The 26367-nt window shown below is 35.5% G+C and overlaps 1 protein-coding gene across 1 annotated transcript in view; it reads left to right on the top strand.

Annotated features, from left to right (window-relative positions):
* DSG4 (desmoglein 4) overlaps positions 1-26006 on the top strand; it is a 35914-nt gene extending 9908 nt beyond the window's left edge. Inside the window, exons 6-16 of the mRNA XM_025429676.3 lie at positions 1138-1304; positions 1548-1682; positions 2691-2876; positions 8521-8792; positions 10134-10273; positions 12583-12810; positions 14890-15195; positions 17669-17808; positions 17961-18024; positions 19323-19528; positions 22289-26006. Coding sequence (XP_025285461.3) covers positions 1138-1304; positions 1548-1682; positions 2691-2876; positions 8521-8792; positions 10134-10273; positions 12583-12810; positions 14890-15195; positions 17669-17808; positions 17961-18024; positions 19323-19528; positions 22289-23056 — 2612 coding nt within the window. The 3' untranslated portion in view covers positions 23057-26006. The remainder of the gene's footprint in view (positions 1-1137; positions 1305-1547; positions 1683-2690; positions 2877-8520; positions 8793-10133; positions 10274-12582; positions 12811-14889; positions 15196-17668; positions 17809-17960; positions 18025-19322; positions 19529-22288) is intronic.
* Positions 26007-26367: the final 361 nt, after the last annotated feature.

Here is a 26367-nt window from a genome sequence, read left to right as displayed (position 1 = left end):
GAGACAAGAAAAGTGGGAGCAGAAAAGGAGGAGGTAAAAAGGCAGGAGTCAAGAGGGGGTGTCTGGAGAGCTCCTTCTGCAGAGGCCCTAAAAACAGTGATGCTGAAAAGAAGAAACACAAAATTTTTATAACATAAAACATAACAGAATGGGAGGACATAACAGAAGTAAAATAAAAGTTTGCTCAAAGGAAGCCAAACAGAGAGAGGGTTTCCAAAGCCCATCATTGTTTCCTCACTAACATCCTTCCACAACCTGGTGAATGGATAGAAGGTAAAACCCGCATTGAAATGCACACCCGAGTCCACGTACCCTTGGTTGCTGATTAGCAGTCTTGTTCACACTCCCTCATGCGAGGAGAGTCAACCACAGGGCCAGGGTGTATTTTCATAAACTATGAACTCCATGAGAATGGTTTTTTCTATTGAAAGCATCTCTGGTTCTCTGTGTTAGGGTTTTTCACTTTGAAACCTGGCTAGAAAGCAGAAAAACATCAGGGATCATCCAGCTCTGGAAAATCTGTCCTTTGGGCTGATGTCCTTGAGGACTGCCTGGATAAGCATCTTTGATCTTATGAATAATTAAGAACTTTTCCTATTCCTGTGGACAAATCTTTTCAGTAGGTATATGTTTTTGACTATTCAGTAAAGGACTACCATCCTCCAAGGCAACAAATAGTAATTCTCTACTTTCTGGGTAAATGAAAATAAAGAATATAGGTGCTCAATAAATAACCTTAACACTGAATTTAATTAAGTTATACTATTTCTTCCTTAAGCATTTTAAAATAATGTCACACGACTACACAAAAACAAATTGATAAATTCTGTTTTTCAGCTTTATGATTAAGGCCATGGAACTTTTCATACATCAGTGATTAGTTTGCCCCTAATTTACCATTTAATCACTTAAGGACTGGAAGTACTTGAGAAACTGTAAAGGATTTTATAGAAGCAAACTACTATTATTTTTGCACTCAGTGGTGTAGCTGAAAGTTATGATACTATATTCTTATGGAAACTAAAGCAAAAGAAAATTCAGGGGAAGGCCAACCAGTCTTTCTTCCTATGCCTGATGATTTGCTGAACTGATTCTAACAGAATCCCAAACATTCTCCATCTCCATCTTCATTTCTAGACACATTGGTTGTAAAGTTAAGTGCCACAGATGCAGATGAAGACAATCATCTGAATTCTAAAATAGCCTATAAGATCATCTCTCAGGAGCCAGCAGGTGCACCAATGTTCATCCTGAACAGGTATACTGGAGAAGTCCGCACGATGTCCAGTTTCCTTGACAGAGAGGTAAAGCCTTCTATGAATGAATGATAATAAATAAAGAATACAATTTTCAAAAGACAAAAATAAAGGAGGGAAGAAAAAATAATCCAACCATGACTTTTCAATGAAAATTATAAAAAGAAAAAATTATATTAAAATATTACTTAAAATTATAAAAGGAAATTGGAAAAACAACATTGGGATGTGTTGGATTTCATTAAAAATGAGACCTAAGTCTTACAGTTTTTGTTTTTTTTTTATCTTAAGCAACACAGTATGTATAACCTCCTTGTGAGGGGCTCAGATCGAGATGGAGCTATAGATGGACTGTCCTCTGAGTGCGACTGTAGAATCAAGGTTTTAGATGTCAATGATAATTTTCCCACCTTGGAGAAAACTTCTGTAAGTTGTTACCCTATAACCCTTTTTTTCTAAGTGTCAGTAATTGATTTGATATGTATGGATGGACTCAGCTTTGCCGTGTAAACCTTGGAACTTCTTATGTATACTAATAATATATCTCATTAATCAATAATATTGTACTAACTTTGTATGGTGACAGATGGCAACTAGGCCTACTCTGGTGATCATTTCACACTCCATATAAATATCACATTTCTACATTGTACGTAAAACTAAAAATTATATTTTAATTGTATTTCATTAAAAAAATAATAATATACCTTACTAGTGCATGTTTGCCTTTGAGGCGCTATTCTGTGCAACTCACACAGACCATCAAAGCAGCAAACCATCTCCTCTATACTCTCTACTTATAGAAATCTGGGATTTTATTAATCTAAGTCTGGGAATCATGTAACATTATTGATGTATCTTTATAGGCCTAATAATTTACTGAATTAATTCTACAAGAGTCCCAAACATTTTCAACTTTCATCTTCATATTTAGGCATAAAGAAGCACAGAATTGAAAATAGCAAGGCCAAATCTGACTCACCACCTATTTTGGTAAAAAAAAAAAAAAAAAAAGTTTTATTGGACCACAACTTTACTCATTCCTCTATATGTTGTCTGCAGGTGCTTTGATCCTACAGCAGCAGAGGTAACTAGTTGTAGCATGAACTCCCTGGATCACAAAGCCTAAGATATTACTATTTGACCCTTCAGAGTAAAAGAGGGAGTAACTTAAGAAAAATGAAAAAAAAAATAAGCAAGAAGAATGAAACAAAGTGCCTGTTTGACCTTGATTTCACACACAGAACAAAAAATCAGTTTTATTACCTTATAATCATTTTATTCTTAGATTTATGATTAGAATGTATGTTATTTAATAATGGTGCAAAAATTATTGAAAGTTTGTTGTTAGTATCTTAAATGACAGTTATATATTAATTGATATCTTTCCCCTTTTGAAACTTTATTGATTATAAAATTGATCTGTCATTTCAGTATTCAGCAAGTATTGAAGAGAACTGTCTAAGCTCAGAACTGATACGATTACAAGCAATTGATCTTGATGAAGAAGGCACTGATAATTGGTTGGCAAAATATTTAATTCTCTCCGGAAATGATGGGAATTGGTTTGATATTCAAACAGACCCACGAACCAATGAGGGCATTTTGAAAGTCGTCAAGGTACCGTATAGGATCTGCAACACTTCTAAAGTTTTCAAATACTCTTACAGCCAGAATCTGCCTACAAAAAAACCACACTAGAACCGTGAATACTATTTATGTGGACAAGTGCCATAAATTAGCTCACTATGTCAGTGTGAGACTTGCAGCTCAGCAACATGCTCTTTATTACCAAGAGCAATAAGAAGTAAGGAGGGTGTTTTGTTCTCACGGTGCTCAGTATCTAGTTGAGAAGACAAGGCATGCACTCCTGAATTCGATAATGAGTTCAAAACAAAGAAGTAGTTGTATAGATGTTATAATGTTAAACATAATTAATGGCCAAATGGGTGATATATGAAATAATTACTAAGAGGTGAGATCTTTCTGAGCTGGATCTGTCTGAAAAAGTTTCATGCAGAGAAGACAGTTTAAGTTAAGACTTTACAACTGAGACTGCTAATGTCAAAACTGAAATGAACAAAGACACTGAGGTGAGTAAATATAAAGCATGTTCTGGGTACCATGAGCAATTTTGGGGGCTGCAGCAGAGTGTTCATGGAAGGGAGAAAATGGGATATAAGAACAAAGTTGCTGAATTAGAGTCGGTCTACTGAGAACCTTGAATACTGGAGTAGAAGGTTTGACTTTTTCCTATAACTAATTTTCTTAAACTACTTTATGATTTTAAATTATGGACACCAATAAAATCTAAAAATACAAATTAGAAACAACTAAAACTACAGAACAGTAAGACTCAAATTAACAGTAATGTCTTAAGGGAAATTTTTTCCTCAAACAAAATTACTACTAACAACATAGGCAAAACTTACAGTTATGAAAATATAAACTATGAGACAAATGCACACATTCAATTTGGTACACAGTGTGAGCTGTAATTATTTCATTCTGTTACCACTTTTCTTTATCCCAATTACTATATATCAGGAAGTCATTTGGCCCTCATCTAATACAAACACACCATTTCTATATAGAGCCTTTTTCCGTTTTTTTTGCAATTGTCTGGAGCAATTAAAGTATTACTTATTTACCTCAAAACCCAACCACCAGCACTGAAATCATGTACTGTATTAATTTAGGAAGTAGTCACCAAAATTATGGAAAATATCTATGTATACTTTATAAGATTGCCATTCAAAATTTCAAAATTCCTGAAGAGAACACAAGGACTCTAAGAACACACCAGAGCCTTCCTGTTTGAGAAATATTGCTTTAGGCCATAGGTCAGCAAACTATAGCCCACAGGCCAAATATGACCTGCCACCTTTTTGTACATAACATTTTATTAAAACACAGCCATCATCATTCATTATTTTCTATGGCTGTTTCCAACCTCCAGTGGCTGAATTGAATGTTGAAGACAAAAACTGTGTATGACCTCCAAAACCTAAAACATTTACTATTTGCTCTTTTTCTTTTTAATTTTTTTTTTTTTTTTTTTTTTTAGATTTTATTTATTTATTCATGAGAGACACAGAGAGGAAGAGAGGCAGAGACACAGGCAGAGGGAGAAGCAGGCTCCATGCTGGGAGCCTGACGGGACTGGATCCTGGGATTCCAGGATCAGGCCCTGGGCTGAAGGCAGCGCTACACTGCTGAGCCACCTGGGCTGTCCTACTATTTGCTCTTAACCAAAAAATTTTACTAATCCCTACTTCTAGACCAAGGGGACATATTTTTTTAAAAAAACAAATTATTAGCTCAACTCTGGAAAGATTAAAGTTAAGAAAATTATTGTATTAGTCAAGTCCTGAGGTGCTAAGAATCTGATCTAAGGCAATAGCAATAAAAATGGAAATGAGGGAACAAGAATAGCCATTGCCAAATTAACATAGATAAGGAAGAGAGAGACAAGAAGTCACCTGCCATCCTATCAAATTCTGAATAGTCAAGTTTGTTTCAGGAATCATAATTTGTTTAACCTTGCATTTCAGTTAAAAAAATCAAGATCTAGACATGTCGCATAATTCTTACCATCGTTATCATTGACTTAACTTGTTATCTTATATAACTGTTCTTTGTTTTTGGTCTGCCTCCAAATCTACTGAAATAACATAGTAATAACTTTGCATATATACAACTTGATCTAACACTGGACCACTCCTAGCACGTGGTCCAGTGTCCAGAAGATAGTAGAAACTCACAAAAGTTTGAGGATGGTGTGGTTTTCACCCAAATGGAGTTGAGCTTGATTGCATATTGCATAATTTCTAAAAAAGTATAAAAATTAAAAAGAAAACATGTTCATAATGTAGGCAATTATACTATAACTTACATGATGTGTCTTCTGTAAGAGCTAAAAAGTGGAGGTTTTTTAATATACTTAGTTCATCACAAAGAAAAACTATGGGTGGGAAATTCAATTTCATGAAAAATTGGTCCAGGTATGTTAGATGTTATATAGACAAAGCATCTCTCTTCCTGGATGATAACTTCTCAAGTCTATTAAACAATCAGGAAAAATATGTTTAAAAACATCAAAATAATATGGAAAAGCTAATTAAAATGAAATTTAAAACCTTAGTATGCATGTCAGGACACAGCCAGAAGAACTATGTATTTAGAGAACATATGTGTAATATCCAGAATTTGGCATTTGGAATGAGGTCACTAATGCCCTCCTGCATCCTCTCCATTTTCACTCAAGCTGCTATTTAACCTTGTGGAAACTATCCCCTCAGTCATGGGCTTTGACTAAGCTTTCCATAACCCTTTTCTTAGTCTAAGGATATTATAAATGACTCAATTCAACTCAAATGTATTAAGAACTGCTAGGTGTTAGGGATATGAAAGTGAATGAGACATGGTCCTTGCTCTAAATAAATTTGTAGTGTAACAAGAGACAATATTTAAGACGATTTTAAAAACTGTCAACAATAACTTTAATAACTTTTTTTGGTATTTATCAACAAATGTGTGTGGAAATACTAACAAACAATATAAATGTGTGTGTGTGTGCACATGCATGTGTACACACATTTGTTTCAGCATTGAGAAAAAAAGCAAAATATTATCCAGTTGGAATTCTAACAAAGAAATATTGATACTCTGTTTTTATAATAATTCAAATTAACATTTATTAAGCAGTCAGTAAACACCAGCTAATCAGTTATATTGCATTATAGAGGTTTTACACATATTATCTAATCATCACAACTCTGAGAAGAAAATATTCTGATTCCTTTTTTATAGAAAGTGAAACAAAATCAAAGAGGAAAACTAACCTGTCTCAAGTCCACCCAGGTGGCAAATAACAAAGAAAAGATCCAATCAAAGCTTTTTTTTTAAAAGGTTTTATTTATTTATTCATGAGAAACACAGAGAGAGAGAGACAGACAGACAGAGACACAGGCAGAGGGAGAAGCAGGCTCCATGCAGGGAACTCGATCCGGGCATTCCAGGATCACGCCCTGGGCCAAAGGCAGGCGCTAAACCGCTGAACCACTCAGGGATCTCCCAACCAGAGCTTTCTGATTCCAAAGGCATAATTAACTGCCACCTCTGTGCTTCACCATGGAATCTGGGGCTAGTGAAACAAGTCTGAAGCAAGAACTAGAGTCTTGAGACACTTCCATCTGTTTACTTCTATAAGCCCCTTCCCAATCATATGTGTCCTGCTAGTCTCTTCCAGACACATTTACACCAGAAAATGTCAATTCCTGAAAAGCAGAAGGTACACACCATGGTAGATAATTAACCATTTCCTCAATCCCCTGGCATAGAAAACTTCCTGTTTTGTACACAGACTGCTTATCTCCTCCTCTTGTTCATACTTAATTTTAAAATGAACTGGCATCCCCTTAAGAATTAGCAGGGTCCTATTAACCTAGAATAAGCAAAAACAAACAAACAAAGCCAGATCTATTTCTAGAGGGGTCTTCTTTACCCTGAGCCTCTTGTAGACTCTCTAACACTAGCTCCACCCTTTCTGGCACAGATCTGCATATCCTGTGTGATTATTCTTGTCAGGCCTTAAACTGCAGAAACTGAGGTGTTCTAGCCTCTCCATTCTAACTCCAGACAGGGACTCATGGTTGTTTTTATTGCCTTTTGTTTGTTTGTTTTTACTGCTTTTTGCACAATCCCGATCTCTGTACACAATTGCAAAACTCTTGCTAAAAGTTCCCATTGGCAAAGGATGTAAGAGGCTTTCCGCCTTTCCTCTGCTTTTTTTCTTCCCTATTGGAGGAAGATCAGCCCCCAATTTCCTGTCACTATATTCTATGAACATCTATAATTCACATGATGTTATATACACATTAATATATTTTTCACCACACTCCATTCAAAAAGGTAGAGAACTATTCTGACAAACAAGAAGCATATGCACAAAAGAGCCCCAGGAGATCTCTGTACCAGAAGAGAAGATCTTAGATTTTTCAGTTGTTTAAAAACAGCAATGGAGTTCTAAAAAATAAAAACTGAGTTATAAGAGAGGGGTTTCTTCTGATTGAAAATCTATTTTTGAGTACATCATTCAAGTCAGCTCTGTGCAAGGCATTGTGTGGACCAGGAGGAGGACAGATAAAAAAACCAAAACCCAAACCTGAAGGATTTGAGCTGAAATCTAAGGAAATCATGTTGAGTTGGCCCTAAATAAGGATGCAATTGAATTCCTGTGAATACTTGTATCTTATTAGCTCTTACAAAGAAATTAACAAAAATTGACTGGGAAAATATTTATGGTGTCACAGAATTTCCTTGGGAAGCAGAGATTTACCCCAGGGTCTTGCTGATGGCACTGCTATCCTGACTTCTGTTGTTGATAAATGTGATCCAAGTGGTGCTTACATTAGCTTCCAGAACACTTCTAACCAGACTTTGTCCAGGACTCCTTTTTTCCACAACTATTTTTTCATGTGTTGTACAAACGGGAACTCTCTTCCAATTGAAAATCCATTTTTTAGTACACTGTTCACAGTCAGCTCTGTGCTGAATTTTTGGTGGTGACCTTTCAAGTCACCACATCAATCATTCTGGATCAAAAGATTTCATTCACCTTTTATCCAAAGAACCCATTTCAAAGGTGACTTTTCTCCAGGAGACGTATTTACTTATTTGAATGAGGCCTGTGAAAAAAATCTTTTAATCCACTAGACTCAACACAACTAAATTATAGTTTCTAACTACGTATAATAATCATGAATTTTCCTTTAGAAGTTGTTTGCATCATTTTTTAATAAAATTACACCTTCAATTACATCACACATATTGGCTCCTTTATTGTGCTGATTTTAAGAGATTCTCAGATGTGGATTCTACAAAGAAAACCTGAGTCCTATTTATTCATTCACCAGTTGTAAACCCCTTTTTATTTCATTCTAAATTTATTTTTTATTTTTCTCATTTGGAAAGAGATCATTTTTGACTTCACGGTTATTATATAAGAAGTTTAAAACTCCAGGATTGGAGTCCAACTTAAGTCACAGGCCTAAATGACTTATATACCTGATTAGGCCACGAGATAAAGGGAACAACATGTCCGAGGTATCTGATGCAGTAATAAAAGTTTTATCAATTCAAAATCTGAATTACATAGCTCCATGACTTTACTATAGTGTGTTGATTTCCTATCATGGCTACTTAGTCTATCAAAAGAGAGTCCTTTCGCTGTTTTAGAGTTTTTTACTTTCTATCATTTCAGATGCTGGATTATGAACAAATGCCTAATATTCATCTTGGTATCGGAGTTAAAAACCAAGCTGAATTTCACCACTCAGTTGCCTCTCGATTCCAAATGCACTCAACCCCTGTGAGAATTCAGGTTGTTAATGTGAAAGAAGGACCCGCATTTCATCCAAATTCTATGATTTTCAGTATACGGGAAGGGATAAGAGGAAATTCCTTATTGAATTATGTGCTTGGCACATATACGGCAATAGACTTGGACACAGGAAATCCTGCCACAAATGTCAGGTACTACAAATACTATGCTCATGTCAAAGTGATAAAATGCAGTTTGGTCCAGTGTTAACTCATATAGAATCTGCTAGACTATTTGAGTTGAAATGCTTTTTGAGTTTTGCTTTGCTTCTCTTGTTCATTTGCTTGTTTTAAAACATTTTTGTAGCACTGACATTTTTCCAAGATTTTAAAAGTAGTTTAGAGGCAATATGGTCTCTAACTGGTTACAAAGGTCATTGTGTCCAGGGAGAAAGAATAAGGTCAAAGGGCTACCTAAGAGACTCTATGAGTCTCTCTAATCTTTTGTGGCCATTTGTTACCACTCTGACCCCAGGCTGACTAAGCTGTATTGTAAACTATGAGACATAAAAGATGAATCACTGCTTGTTTCCTTAACACCTGTGTTATCTAATGACTTTGGAGCTAATTTCAACCACCAGCTTAATTTAAGAGGAAGAAAAAAGATAACAGAAGAAGCCAAAACACAGGTGTTCCAGAAATTTGAGTATAAAGGAAGTCAGAATTGGAGAAATAGAAAGGTAGGCATTAGGGGCACTAGGTAGACAGATTATACATGAATTACATTTAATTACAATATACTCTAGAAAATTACTCTAGTGAAATATGTAAGCATTCTCTACATCCTTTGCTTATCTCTCTTCCTCCTCCTAATATTTTTGGAGTGAACAGTATTGACTTGCAAATTACTTTAATATCAACAGTTTTGATTACTTAATAGGCTAACAAATTGACAGACAACAAAAATCATGAAGTCTATCAGTATGGGATAGAGGAAAAGGATGTGTCAGATAAGTGCTTTGGACATTGAAATTGTGCGTGCTACAGAGGCTAGATCTTCTTCCACTAAGGTCAAGCACTTTGAATCAATTGTATTATTTATTATATTATATTATATTATATTATATTATATTATATTATATTATATTAATATAATACCATAACCCTAACAGTCTACCAGTGAAGTACCCTAAAACTAATATGCCTTAAAATCTAGGAAAAACAAAGTACATCACATGTGAAAATGAATAAAGGATATTCCCTCAGTAGGTATTGCTATAATAAGTAAACCTAAAAGAGATTCATACATTTTACTAACAATTAGAGTAAGAACTAGAAGAGTAAGAATTATGAAATTTTAAAACACTGTTGTGAACCTGTGTTTACTATGTTCAACACTAAAATTTTATTGATATATATACATTTTATAGATCAAGGCAATTATCACTTGGTTTTTTACATACAAGCACCATATTTATGTTTAATACATTGCATGTAACTTAAAATTATAAACTTTCATATGAGCAAATGATGAACTTATTTATTTCACAACAGGTATGTCATAGGACATGATGCAGGCAGCTGGCTAAAAGTAGATTCAAGGACTGGTGAGATAAAATTTTCTAGGGAATTTGATAAGAAGTCAAAATATATTACCAATGGGATATACACAGCAGAGATCCTGGCTGTAGATGGTAAGAAAATTTCTTTTCAATATTTTAATAAAATTAATGTTTCATTAAATATAAATATGATTTTAATATAGATATTAGATTGACTCAAAATATATCATGTAGTGTATCTGTATGCAAAAACTTATAGAGTTCTAAATACCGTAGATTAAGAACTGAACTCAGTACACTCATAACCATAATTTACATTTAAATCATAATTTATTTTACCTACTTCCAAAAAAGAACTTTATGTGATATACAGCAGAAAGCATAAAAGGTTATGTCTATAAGTAAAACTCAGTTTCTGCTTATGGCCTCATTTCTTGAGATGATTAATCCAACTTTCAGTGTTAGAAATGTTTATGTAAAGGAAGTGCTAGCGAGGTATACACAAAGTTCATTTGGAGATGACCTATCGGAAAGCAGTGTCTCCCAAAGACAAGGGTTAGTTTAAGGATTTTTTAAAAACATTTTTTATTTATTTATGAGAGAGAGAGAGGAAGCACATGTGTAAGCCCTTGGGGATGGGGGACAAGCCAACAGAGAGGGACAAGCAGTCTCCGCGCTGAGCTTGGAGTCCCAGGTGGGGTTCCATCTCAGGACTCTGAGATCATGACCTGAGCCAAAACCAAGAGTCAGATGCTTAATGGACTGAGCCACCCAAGAGTATAGTTATTTTACAACCACTAACACTGAGCTACAATGAGAGGCCTATGTAAGTGCAGTTTAAGTGGACATGTTGTCCAAAGTATAAAGCACAAGATAGAAAGAACAAATTAAAGATATAAGATCCAAATTAAAAGCCCAAAGTGCAGATGCACTGAACTTGTAACTGAGCTGCTTCTCATGTGGGAAAATCCATTAAGGATTCTTCTTGGTGAGTGCAACAGGAAGTTATTTATCAATAGTTAATCATTCTCTGAACAGTATCTAGGAAACCAGCTACTACAGGAAAAAAAAAAAAAAAAACCGCAAAAGGTCAGGATCCAGGAAAGAAGAGAAAAAAACAGGTGTACCAGATGTATACCTAATAGAAGATAGATACTATAGGTTTATATTATTTATAACTGGGCCTTACAGTAGCCAAAGAAAAAGATAAAGAGGCAGTATAAGATTTAAAAAGAAACCATGATAATACCCAAGTAATTATGGTCCATACATTCTGTTCTTCATCCTGGGAGTGTCACTTTAACAGCTGGGTCTGTTATAAAAATACTATAGTCTTATTTATTATCAGTATTCTAGAAAACCTTTTCCTATAATGGATTCTAATCCTATTGATCAATGCCTATGTTTGCATACTGGTCATATGTGAATATCTTCAGAAACTAGAATAAAGGGCAATGCTCTTGGGACCCCTCTCACTCCTGAGAGCTTTTTCCGTGTCTCTGCTTAATAAACTCCTATCACTTTGCAAAAAAAAGAAAAGAAAAAAAGAAAAGAAAAGAAAAGAAAAAGAAAGAAAGAAAGAAAGAAAGAAAGAAAGAAAGAAAGAAAGAAAAAAAGAAAAAAAGAAAGAAAAAGAAACTAGAATAAAAATTAGTCATCAAGTGAATAAAGAGGGAGGAAAAAACTACCAAAATGTTTAACAGCAAACTAAAAACAAGGGCTATTCTTTATGTACCTATGCAGAGTATCTGCACAGGTATAAGCCATCCAGATGGAAAAGTGAACTAAAAGCCCAGATTCCTATTTCTTGGTCCTCTGCCCAAAATATTAAGCCAAAATTTGTTTCAAGTGGGTTAGGAAAAAATTTAATAGATTTCTGTTTGTTTTCAGAAGTGCCGTTTCACAGAGAAATAGCATCCAAGGGATGGCATTTAAATTAAAAAAAAAATAGCAAAACGGAAAGAAAAAATATACAAATAATCATTTCATTTCAACTGTGGTTATTTTCCTACAAGCACAGAGCTCAATAAGCATCCGAATGGAAGGCTATAGGCTGGCAGGGAGTCTCGTTCATGGGGACAGGATAGGAACAGAAAGCTGTGAGGCTTCTCTGAATGACATTTACTTTTGCATCTTGGGATGTGTAGGAGTTGGCTGAATGAAATTGAGATGAAAAACATTTTGGGAAGGATGAATAGTGTGCACAAGAGTCCTGGGTTAGGAAGAAACTTGTTCCAAGAACTAAAAAGAAGCCAGTGTGGCTGGAAGGTAGTGAGCAAAGCCAAGAGTGGCTTTGGGTCATTGAAATAAGCAGGAACCCATCATGCAGCACCTCAGGAGTTATTCATGCTATTCCTCTATGTTGTGGCATCATTATGGAATATAAGAATTTTTTGCCTCACACCATGTACCCCAACACCTATGATGCTCTGCTGTTTCAGATGGCTCTGGGAAAACAGCAACAGGAACCATATGTATCGAAGTTCCTGATGTCAATGATTATTGTCCAGTTGTTTTTGCTGAAAGTGAATACATATGCATTGACTCTCCATCGATCCTTATCTCTGCAAGAGACATTAGTGATCATTCTTATGGGTCTCCCTATACCTTCTGTGTTGTTGATCAGCCACCAGGCACAGCAGACTTATGGGATATCAAACCAAAAAATGGTAAGTGAAATGCAAACTTGTTCATCTTCAAGGCCAAAAGCAAAAACAATTACTAAATACTTAGGCAAGACATGTAACAATATCTATCTCTGTTTCTGTGATTCTACACCATATTCATAGTAAATGAGAAAAATCTCTCATATTAACAATTAGGATATTTGGAAAATTCTTAAACTGAAATAAAATTTTAAAAGTTTTATCAGTAATTTTTAATACAGAATTACAAATAGTAATATGTAAATATCAGTTTACCATTTTATATACATGGGGTACTAAACCAATATTTGGTCAGTTTGAAATAAACAGAACCCTTGACTAACTCACCATATGTCATAATCCCCTATTCTGAATTATTTCAGGCAAATCACTTAAAAATTTCTGAAACTCAAGTATCCCATATCTACATATTTTCTGCTCAGGTACACATAAGATCAATGAAATTCTTTTTAGAAAGAGTGATAAGCTTAAACTTTTCCTAAAGGTAAAAATTTGTTAAATCCAAATTGCTCAAAATGAAAAGAATGGTTAAGCAAACAGTAGTACACATTATTAAGATGTAGTACATACAGCATTAAAATTAGAATTATGTGAAGCTTTTAGATACAAAGAAACACATAAGCCATAGTATTTAAAGAGTAAAGATCTCCAGGTAGTATATGCGCTTGTGCTAACCACTGCTTTGTAAAAATGAATGCCTGAAAGTACTGAGAGTAAATATCAGACTACATAATGTTTTACATACTTAGGTTCTACTTCCCAGAGATGTTAAATGTGTAATAGAAAATAAAATGCTATAAGAGGACCTGATTTGGGTTACAATAGCTCTCTAATTTCATATTCACTTGAGGCAACAATAAAAGATTTTTAGAGGGTGATGGGATGGAGATCCAACCTCAGAGCCCAAGGTGAGAGGAAATACTTGCCATCTCTCCGAGACCACTGAGGTTCTCCACTCACAGAATGAAAAAATGCTAAAATGATGCCAAAAAGAAAAAAAAAAAAAAAAGAGCCACACTTAAGCACTTAATAAAAAGAGGAAATTAGGCAACTTGTTTTCATAATAAAACTTTTGGCTCTTTTCCACAAAACCACTTTAATATTTTAAAAAGCTAAGCACATTAAAGTAACTCCATTAAAATCAAAACAACTTTGAATTCACACTTCCTATAAAGCCTAATATCCCATTCTTAAATAACAACTGCCAATGACCTTTCCTCATTAAGATCCTAGATATTATGAGTAAAAACATTTTTAAAAAGGTTCAATGTGGAGGTTCATAAAGGTATTCAAATTATAGATTTGCCAATAAAAATATAATCACACTGGAAAAAATATTCCTAGGGTCCTGTTTCAATGTTGGTGTTAAAGAACAGAATAAACTTTCACCTAATGTGCTATGGCATAACACATGTTATTCAACTCTTGCCTTGTGCACAGGTGCATTTTATTAGACACAGTTGGCTTATTACATAGTTAAATGAAATTAATAAACCATAATATTTATAATTATGGCATGTTATAGATTAATACATTAATATTCATGATTTAGGTATAAACTTAATAATCTCTAAACCCTTGGGTTTGTAAATAAATTTCAAGCTATGTATTAAGCAATAGTATCTATGCAAATCAATAGGCAATGGTAGCACAAAGAATTAGGAAAATAATAGTTATTCGAATAATTTAAATTTAAGTGATACAACAGCAACTTTGAATAAGAGATAATCAAGTGTCTTAAGGAGGTATTTGCAAACTGTAATCCTAAATAGAAGATTTCTAGTATTTCCTTGCAGCTCGATAATTCTTCATTCATTGGACAAATAGTTATTGACTGCCTATAACATGCCAAATATTGTTGGTCCAGAAAATAGCAACAGGGTCCCAGCCTGCTTCAGAAAAATAACAATTCAGCAGGAAGAAGTATTGGACAATTCATTATAAACATTAAAAAAAAAAGTGTAGGGTGCTGTATGACTAGGGGAACATGGAAAAACCAAGCCCTAGGTTAGTCTTGGGTATTAAGAAGGGTCACCCAAAAGGAATTTCAATTTATTTTTTCTTTCCTCTCTTCTTTTTCAGCTACCTTCGCAATCCTGACAGCTAAGCGGCGTTTAAGTCCCATGCTCTACCAAATCCCAATCATCGTGAAGGACAGCTATAACCGAGCATGTGAATTGCCACAGATTGTGGTGTTAGAAGCCTGTGATTGTGACAACGACCACATATGCTTGTACTTTAGTACCACGGGCATCAACACAGGGGACGGCAGCTCAGTTACCAGCGATATATACGGGTCTGTCACTGATGACCAACTTGGGAGTTCAAATGTTGGTCTCGGACCAACAGGGATTGGCATGATGGCTCTGGGACTCCTACTACTACTTTGTAAGTACTGGATTGAATCCCTCTTTTCAGCCATTCTTCAAAATAAGAATGTAACTAGGCTCACTGGTGTGACTAAATTTGTTTGGCCATTTCCTTTTGGTAGCTATAGCAATTCTTGCAGGAATTTGGGGGGGAAAAAAAGTGGAACCAATTAGAGCATATACTTGTTCAATAATGATAGCTAGAGTTAGGGAGGGTCATAAAAATGAAAAACACAAGCAAATGTCTAAGTATAATGTAGCAAAACATAGAGTAAATCCCATCAGGAGAATTTCAGCAAAGTGCTGAAAAGAGAAGTAGAAGCAATTCAAGTCCAAGTGGGAAGGTTGGTAGTCTTCACATAGAAACTGGCTTTGGCCCAGGCCCTAAAAGCTAAAGATTTTCTTAGAAGGAGGATGGTATCTGGGGAAATCTGAAAGGAGTAACACAAACATAAACAAGGAGAGGGATGGAAAGGCATTGGACACTCAGGAAGTAGATAAGCTAAAAGGTAAGCTAGGAGCCATAAAGCAGGAAAGTTCATGATAAGCCAAACATTCTGGGCTTCAGTCCACAGTTGAGAAATCAGTGAGGATGTACAGGATCAGGTGACCTCTTCACTCTAGTATAATAGGAAGTGGGGAGAAGAGCCTAGAAGAGAAAATTTGCCTCTAGACTCTTGATAGAAGTGTTTGCAACTAAAACCATGGTCATAGGAATGGTGAAGTCCCTAAGCAAACACTGCAAAAAGAATCCTCCTCTCCCTATACCATTTTTTAAAGCATGTAGATCCTCAGAAGACTAATACATTTTAGGCTTCCCCTGCAATACTTAAGTTTGTGGAAATCAAAAATTGAATTCTAAAATTAAAGATGACTAAATCCTTCAAAATATAATATTAATATGTTTCAATGGATAAGTACACACTGAAACATTATCACTTTGAGGAATGAAAAAATAACAAATGAGTTTGGGGCAGACTTTCCTTCTTAAAACAATATGAATTTTTAGGATTATATCAATATCACGAGTGATTATCATAATGATACTAGAGATATTTTCCCAGAACATGACAATAGCAAATGAGTCAAGGTGTCAGCTTGCCTTTAAGCCAGCGGTTCTCAATCCTACCTGCACATTGGAATCACTGAAGATCTTTAAAATTAATCATGTTCAAGCAGAAGTACTCAAGATGACACCAAGTTGTGGCATGTCTGGTGAAGCTAATGTGCAGTTCATGGATAAAAAAAACAACAACAACAACAAAAAAAAAAAAACCAGAATCAGCTACATTCTCAGTGGACTAGCACTCAAAATTTCATGACTCTTCCTTAACCAGGACAAGAAAGCATAAGAGTTGTTAAGTTGATTGTAGAATAGAAAGGGTATACCCTTTTAGTCGATTATTTGTTTTCACTGGAGAAAACCAGGCTGTGTTATGGAGGAGGAGAAGCAGTGTTATGGTGAGAGGAGGGGTCCCTGCCCAAACATTTTCTCAAAGGGCCTTCATTTAAGACTTCTGATGTTTGCTCTGAGTGAGATTAACTACTTCAATGAAGTCAATAAAAGTCCTATTTAGCAGCTTTGTTATTCTCTTCCATACCTCTAATTAACTCAGTGGAATGCATGTTACACTAGGGAATTAGAAGAGTATAAAAAAATCAACTAGAGTGGACCCAAAGAACTAAACTGAGTGTATTCTAGAATCTTAGAAAACTTAAGAAATGTCTATATTTATGGATTAAAGTGTAGAATTGAGGTAAATTTTTCATTATAGTTTATAGACAAAATCTTAAAATAAATATAAATGGCTCAATTAAATTTAGTGGGTGATATCTAGTTGATTTTATTAAATATAAGGGTAGAAGAGACCTATTTCTAGGTCCTATAGCTGAAATTTGTATTCAATCTTTTTGATAACATATATTGATTATGCACTTAACTTATACATATATATGTGATGTTTGGTTACATGGGTTTGTATATATTGGTTTTTATATGGATATGCAAACGTATACACACACACACACACACACATATACACAGAGACAGTCTATGTGTATGTATATACCATATCCAGGTACCTACAAATACACATACTCTTGAGGATAGGAATATATTTATTCATATGTATATATAGGCTAGCAAACACATTTACATACACAGACAGTTATATGTGTGTACATGGGGGACTAGGAATCAGAAAACTGGATTTGAATCCTGGATCTGCATCTTATTTTCCTGTTCTATCAGTAAAGAACCCTGATTATGTGATCTCAAATTCCTTTCAGCCCAGCATTCAAAGTCTGTGATTTGGTGATTTTATATTCATAAACATGGATGTGTATATTCAATCCTTTAGGAAATGCTTTCCTACATTTATATTTATCCCTTTGGTTCTAAATAGAATGCTGCATTTTTCAAAAAAGGATACTTTTAATGACTTCCTAAATTGAGCAATATGTGTTAACTCTCTTTCTACTTTCTTGGGTAGTGTCACCACTCTTGCTGCTCATGTGTTGCTGCAAACGAAGACAGCCTGAAGGCCTGGGGACGAGGTTTGCTCCTGTGCCAGAGGGAGGTGATGGAGTGATGCAGTCTTGGAGAATCGAAGGGGCCCATCCTGAGGACAGGGTGAGTGGACTGTCATGTTCCAGAGAAGTGTGGGATTTCAGTGGGATTATGCATGTCTTGACAATTATATGAGACATAAAAATAAAAGTATGTCAATTTTTATATGTTTAACATAAAGAATTTACTTAAAAAATATTTTTCTTTCTTTTCAGGATGTATCAAATATATGTGTACCAATGACAGCCTCTAATACCCAGGATCGTATAGATTCTTCTGGTCAGTGGACACCAAAATCTGTTTTTCTTTTTGAAATTTGCAAAATTATCCAACCAGATAAATTTCATGTAAAAGTAATTTTTTTAAATAAACAGTATACCTGCCAAACTTTTTGGAGGAGATTATAATGAGAGGAAAAGTTACGTTTGAAATCAGCATTCTCTTTTTCTTAAACTAAAGGCAGTGCAGTATGGTGCAGCAATTAAAAAGGCAAACTCTAGAACCAGAATATTTGAGTTTGATTCCCAGTTATGTCCTTGGGCCAGCACTTAAACTCCCTGGGCCTCGATTTCCTTATCTTTGAAAATGAGGTTATGATAGTACCTACTTCAAAGTGTCATTGTGAAGAGTGACACACAGAAATATACACATATTATATATGCTATATAATGTATTATATATTATATAATTTATGTTTTATATGTATATGTGTGGTATGTGAATAAATATATCACAAAATATACATGCATACAAATACATATAAAATATGTATATGTATCACAAAATATACTTTAGAATAGTATATTCTAAGACTATAAGAATAGCCTTACACAGAGTGCTACTGTAGCCATTATTTGTAACACAAGCTTTTCAAAAAAAAATAATAATAAGAGAAAAGAAAAAGCAGCAAATATATTCTTCTAATATACATTGAAGAATTTTCTTAAATCCACACATGCATTTGCCTCACCAGCCTTATATTCTCCTAGTTTTTCAGTTCTATGTACATCTAGGAATACTATAAAAAATACCCAGCTAGTGAGCAATGACTGAACAATATAGAGAGGTTGCCCAGTTCTAGAGCAGACATGAGATTTCTCAGCAGTGGCTCCTTAGTGTCCCAAACTGCACCCTGGATGCAAAGAGCCTAAGGTGGCTGGCCACTCCTCTAAAAGCCAGCTGTCCCTCTAGTGTTGGGGTGAATAAGGACTGTGCCTGTTTCTGCTGGCCTTGCAGTGGAGGGTTCCTGGATGGGTGCAAGCCCTCTCTGACCTGCCCAAGCAGCAGAGGCAGAGGTCCTGCTCCTCTTGGCTAGTTCTCCACCTGAGTCTCGGGGAGAAGCTTGTGCAAATGTGGGGCCACGTGCGAAAGCTGGCTCCCTCTGTACCGCTTACTTACTTTTATTGGCAAGCCTGAGACGGGGTAGAATTTGGATGGCTCCCAGCCTTGCTTTCCAGAACCTACTCATGTTGTGTGGTGGTGGTGGTGTGACACAGCAGACAGTGGCTGGCAGTGTTTTACATGAATAATCCGTGCAGACCCTCAAGCACTGTTTCCCGAACACTCTCTCCTTTCAGAAATCTACACTAACACCTACGCCGGTGGTGGAACAGTTGAAGGGGGTGTGTCAGGAGTGGAACTCAACACGGGGCTGGGGACAGCTGCCGGTCTGGCCATCGAAGATGCAGCAGGAGCGCGGCGGAGGAGTTCCACTATAGGAACTCAGTGGGAATATGCAGATATGGGCCTGAATATGGCTTTCTTGGACAGTTATTTCTCTGAGGTAATCCCCCTGCACATGGCCCCACAAAATAGTCTTGGACTGAATGATAACATTCAGCAGATTCTTTTTTTTTTTTTTTAAGATTTTACTTATTTATTCATGAGAGATATAAAAAGAGGCAAAGACATAAACAGAGAGAGAAGCAGGCTCCCTGCGTTGGGGGGGGCGTGGTGGGCGGGGGGGCTGATGCAGAACTTGATCCTGGAACTCCAGGATCACACCCTGAGCCAAAGGCAGATGCTCAACTGCTAAGCCACCCAGGCGTCCCAACAGGTTCTTCTGAAATATATTCAGTTATTCTCAAGTCTATCCCCATCCTGAATAAGAAGTATTTCATTTCTCCTTAAAATACAGAAAGGCAGTGCAGCCAAAAACATTTCGTATTCAACTGACATACTCTATTTTAATATTGTGGAAAAGGCTAGCATCCCTCATTGTTCCCTACTTCTCTTTTCCTATTTTTCTTCTTCTGTTTCCTTCTGGTTTTCCCACTTTGTTTCCCATAGCAGCAGCAAAACAGGAGGATTCTGATCAAGAAGAAAAAAAAAATGTGTATCCATGTCCTCTCCTTATGGTGTCCTTCCTGCCTTGCAAGTACCTCCAATAGAAAAGAGAAAAAAAAAAAGAAATTAAAGCCAGGACTGGGGAAGGAAGAGAATGGTAACTCAGGAACAGAGCACTGCCATGACTTGCTGATAGATCAAGATCCAGAACCCCTGTCTCCTATTCTCCCATCACCAAGGATATGTGTCCCCCAGTTAGAGAAGGGATCATGGGTCTATGAGCATTCCAAAGAAAGCTCCATAGGCATTGGATTGGCCTAACAGAGTAGCACAAAGAGTAAATAAATCCCCTGTGAATCTCTATTTAGTATGTTTATTTAACTAGAAATCCATTTCATCTTAGAGTTCAACTAGCCCATTTTACTCCCTATATGGTAATACATGAATTTTATCATAGCTCTTAACAAAACAAAACAAAACAAAACAAACCAAAAATGCTAAGGATGTTGTAATTCTAAGCTATTTCTTAAAATTGGTGATTACAAATACTACTGCAGACTATCCATGAATAGCATTGATTATTTAAATGAGTGACTACTATCACTGAGTACACTCGATATATGGGCACAAATTATATATGTATCATAGAAATGTCACAGAAATTTTATTTAACAAATCATTCATAAAAATCACACTAATAATAAAAGAGCTTTACCATTAATGTCAAAATTGCACTGGGCATTATTTCCTTTGGTTACAATTGGTGCCTGATAGGTCAAATAAATTCAAAACGTGTTCTCCTTTCTCTGTGAGCACTGAGGTTCATCCTTTCCCAAACATATCAGCTCTACACTTTAAAAATGGCCCTAGATTTCAGAGGTGATGAGATGCAGCCTCTCCCTCTACTAGGTGAAACCTGCAGAAGAGTGCAGTGCTTCTTTTTTTCTGTTTTACACCACCACCACCACCACCCCTACAGCCAACTTGTGCCCCAGGCAAGAGGGGATTATTCTCTTACTAAGGTGTCGACTTAAAAATATTAAACAGCAAAGTTCTAAGATAATACCAAACTCATGAAGAATTGATTTCAAGACTTAAAATCATTTCTTTCTAATGCTTGAATTTAGAGTCTAGTACAGACCAGAGGGTAAGGAGCATGATGTAGTATAAAAAGGATAGTTGAATTTCAGGTAGCCTTCTACAATTATTTGAGTCTCGGGCATTCCATTCACTCTCTCTGGGCCTTCGGCTACCTTATTTATAACATAGAAAGGAGGTAATATTATACCAGGTCCCGTGGGATTTCATGGAACCCAACAAGGGCCATGGCAGCTGAGGGAAATCGGGGAGAAAACTGGCAGCCACCTCACCTCTTCAGAGAAGTTCTCTTTCATCTCTTCTACATAGAGGGCTCCTACCTAAGATTTCATTTAAAGGGGCTGTCATTAAAAATAATTTGAACATCATAGTAGGTATCATCCTAGTGTTTTTTTGGTGTCAACCTAACTCCAAAGTCAGCTTGGCTCTCTTCACCTAGTTCACATAAAACCACTGAACATTCGAACATAAGTCTCTGGAGCTTAAAGATACTGACATCTTCATACATGCTTTTATTCTAAGTTGATAAAATTTCTCTCCTTAAGTAAATAACATGTTGAACATAGCTAAATATATTTTGTTATTTCTAGACCATGTCAGAGAAACAAAAGACTATAAGTCCAAAAGACTAAAACCTCGTCTTTGATAAATCCAGATTGTCAAAATCTGAATAAAATGTAAAAATTATTATGTTAGCTTTCAAATAAGAACAGTTCACATTCATTCAAGTTCTATTCACTATTAATGAATCTGATCTCCTTTAAAAATTCCAATTATTGGGGATCGCTGGGTGGCTCAGGAGTTTAGCGCCTGTCTTTGGCCCAGGGTGGGATCCTAGAGTCCCGGGATCGAGTCCCACATCGGGCTCCCGGCATGGAGCCTATCTCTCCCTCTGCCTGTGTCTCTGCCTCTCTCTCTATCTATGTCTATCATAAATAAATAAAATATTTTTTAAAAATTCCAATTATTGAAAAAATAAAAATAAATAAAAATAAAATCCCGATTATTTAGAAATAGAGCAAAAAAAAATCATCAGTTTTTCTTCAGTTCATTCCATTAAAATCTTCTCAAATCTGACATCTCTAAAGCATTATTATTATTCTTTGGTTATCTTAAGGGAAAAGAGGCTTCTAATTTCCTATTTTTCTTCTAATTTTAGAAAGCTTATGTTTATGCAGATGAAGATGAAGGTCGGCCAGCAAATGACTGCTTACTCATCTATGACCACGAGGGAGTAGGGTCTCCTGTTGGCTCCATTGGTTGCTGCAGCTGGATTGTGGATGATTTAGATGAAAGCTGCATGGAAACTTTAGATCCAAAATTCAGGACTCTGGCTGAAATCTGCTTAGACACAGAAATTGAGCCATTTCCTTCACAGCAGGCCTGTATACCTATCAGTACCGACCTGCCTTTGCTGGGGCCTAATTATTTTGTTAATGATTCTTCAGGAATGACCCTCTCAGAGGCTGAATTCCAGGCAGAAATGGCAATACCTGAGCCCATAATCCATGGGGATATCGTAGTGACCGAGACATACTCAACTGCTGACCAATGTATGCAACCCACTACAATTGTTATTGATCCTCAGCTTGCACCCAATGTTGTAGTGACTGAAACAGTGATGGCACCTGTTTATGATGTCCAAGGGAATATCTGTGTACCTGCTGAGCTAGCCAACGCACACAATGTAATCTACACTGAGAGAGTGCTATCTAGTCCTGGTATGCCTGACGTGAACAGCAGTACCATGACTGATGGCTGTATGGGACCTGTAATGAGTGGCGGTATTTTGGTAGGGCCAGAAATTCAAGTGACACAAATGGTGAGTCCCAACGTTCATATAAGCCAAACCACTGGTTCCACATCCCCAATGACATCTCGACACAGAGTAACACGGTATAGTAACATACATTACTCCCAACAGTAGTGCTTTTGGTCAATACTCTATATGGAGACCTTGTACTTTGTAATCACCCACATATCCATTAAAGGTATAAATGTATTATATTTAACATTTTAATAGCCAACAAATATTCAGATATTCTAAGATCAATGCTACTCTTTGAATATGTCTTTTGCGGGGGGTGGTGAATATGGCTAAGCACTTTAGATAAGCCTTTTATAATTCTTTCAGGTTTTAAATAATGTGCCAAAAACTTAAAATCTTTTATTTCCTTTGATACTGTCTAATAAATAGCACATAACTCATAAGGTGAATCTTCGAGATCTTCAGGTCTGTAGGACTAGTCATACAAGCCAAGATGCCCTTGTTCTTGGAGGTTGCAAAAGAAGTCATGACTACAATTACCAGTCATATTTATCTTTTGAGAAATATTTCTGTTAAAAAATTTTAATTGAAAAACTGAATGAAGTGTACATTTCTGAAAGAAGGTTGGAAAGGACAATAGAGCATCTATCATTAGCAGCCTGAAATCATTTGTCTCTTCAGTAGTTTCTCAAGATATGCAATATTTAGGACATAACTAATATAATACAGGGAGAGAGTTTGACAGCTGAGTGCATTACTGAAAATAGTTCACTGAAAAGAATTACATATATATAGATATGCATATATACATTAATCAATATGGATGAATTTTTATCGCACTTTATTGATTTATATCAGTAACTGTAAATTAATTTACGATAGTAAAAAGAATTATGACAACAATAGAGTACAAACAGTTCTTAGGGAAAGCATTAAAGTATTTCCTTCTTAGAATGTTTTCTCTATTCTTGCTAATTATGTCAGAAAACCATATTAAATATGGTTTACTCCATTTTGTTGACCCAAGTCATAGAGCTTTCATTTAGCGATCAAGTATTCTCCAAAGTACCTCTCTGGTTATGCATATATTCAACAATATTTACTCAGAAGCTACTGTGTTGAGTGCTGGTCTTGTCTCTGTGAATAAATACGTGAAGAAGACAAACATGATTTACCTGTCTTCTAGAACTTCCAACTCATCCGTAGCCTTAAAACTCTGGGGATACAGCTTTGAGTTCCTGCCAAGAATAATTAAAAAAATATTTAAGTCCATTACCAAGTTGTGTTTCTCTTTTTAACACTGCTATATTATGTTGAATGAATAAAACAGAAACACATACACAGATTGCTTGCTTTTAGTAAGTATAAAGTGGGCTTAAGAGAAAGAAATTCTAGCAAGATAATTTTATTTAATTCTGTAAAATATGTAAACTATATAGTAGCAACTATAATGTGACTCATAAAATAATGTAAATGAAATAAACTTATTTTCAGGGCTTATTCCTTTTGGAAGGAAATAACTGTAGTGCTTCTTGCTTAATTTGTTCCTTTATAAATAAAACTACTCTAGAATTAGGAGCATCTCCCATAATCTCTTGCCCAATTCTCTCATTTTACAGAAAAGGAATCTAGAACCAGAGAGGTAAAGTGACTACAACTTGCTAGTTGTGGAACAAAATCTTATAGCCATTTCTCAGGTACTCTGGTCCATGTTTCAATACTATAACTACATCAGACATGGAGATCAAGTTTGGCCCATTGCATAGTCTTTGTTATTTCCTAATTGGAAGAAAAAGTATCTCTCAAAAGAAAAAAAAAAAAGGTTTTGTGACGTTTAAGTGCAGAACAGCTGAAACGGTATGACGCCAGAAGATTATTTACATGTTTTCTCATCTTTTCCAAGCTACATGTATTACCAGTAATTATAGTCATTCCTTACTGTGGTTATTCACAACCAAGATTCTGCTACATTTCATAACTCTATAATTTGATGAATTCATAGGGTAGCTAAGGAGCATATTAATACCATGGTCATTTTAATAGTCAACAAACCAGCCATGTAACACCTTGCATGCATTCAGTGCCATAGCATATCCTGATGTGGATATTTCTCTCTTGAATTCTGCATTCTATGGCGCTAATAATTTTTCAAATTATGAAAAAACTGGTGAATAATTAAATGTAAAGTGCTAATGGATTTAAAACTGAAAACAATAAGAGATTTGAGAAATGATGAAGAAAATAGTACTAAAAGTTTAACTGATACCACTTGTGAGAAGGCTATGAAAATTTCTCTATAAACTTTTCTATCAATACACAAAGATTTAATGGTGCTTCCAAAAGAGGAAATCTATCTCTGGTGGCTGTTTTCCCTTATACTGTCCATGGAAACAAGACCAGAACCATTTCATTTTCTCTCTCAATATTATCAGTGAGAAGGAACTCCTCCATCATTCCAAGATGGTCTGTATCATTCACATATGACATAAGGCTCCAAAATTGGTGTATTATTAAAATATTATCCCAAATAAAATAGAAAGCATAAGTAAGATCTCCCTTGCCCTGCTGAAGAGTTAGGGTATTGATTTATCTAGGATATAAAGATGATATAGCATTGATGTTAAAATTTGAAAATGAACCCATAAGTTCAAGAAATGATATTTAACTAATAAGTATAATAACATATAGTTTGAATCATATTATCTTGCCACTTGCAATTACCTGAAGGGAAGTCATTATCAAATGTAAAAATAAGTTCTATTAGAACTGCCTTATTAGGTAAAGGGAAAGGAAGACAAGAACACAGAGTATTTACAGGGGCGCCTGGGTGGCTCAGTTGGCTAAGTATCTGCCTTTGGCTCAGGTCCTGATCCAGGCTCCTGGGAATGGAGCCCAGAGTCAGGCTACCTGCTCAGCGAGGAGTCTGCTTTTCCCTCTCTCTCTGCCCCTACCCCTGCTCATGCTCTCTCCTTCATATAAATAAAATATTAAAAAAAAAAAACAGATTATTTACAAACTTGTTTCAGAAAAAAATTATTGGAAAAAATTTCCTTTTGGATTAGATATTTCTGATGGCAATACATTACCAAATGTAATAATATTTTATATGTTTCTCCAATAAAAATGTGATAAAAGAAATAAATGTTTCATTTTCTCTTTGGTGTATGTAGTGTTCTACACACAAACACACACCCAGAAAACCTCTTCCCTTCATGTTCCTGGGTGATTATTGTCTCTATCATGATGGGTATAATACAGGAGCATGGATTCACTTGTAAATTGGAATTCAGAATAATTCATTTACTCACCAATGGTAAAATTTCTCAATAAAATCATTATTTTCTTAGTAAATGCTCACTATAAACTAACAAATCTCCTGAATAAATTCCAAAAATTATTCCAGACATTGTATAAGTTACAGAATTAAATATCCTCTTTCTCCCACTGTATTTAAATTCGATAAAATTATC

Source organism: Canis lupus, chromosome 7 (assembly GCF_003254725.2).
Source record: "Canis lupus dingo isolate Sandy chromosome 7, ASM325472v2, whole genome shotgun sequence".
Taxonomy (NCBI): Eukaryota; Metazoa; Chordata; class Mammalia; order Carnivora; family Canidae; genus Canis; species Canis lupus.
Note: the sequence above shows the minus strand (reverse complement) of the source record. Positions and strands in the feature narration are given on the sequence as shown.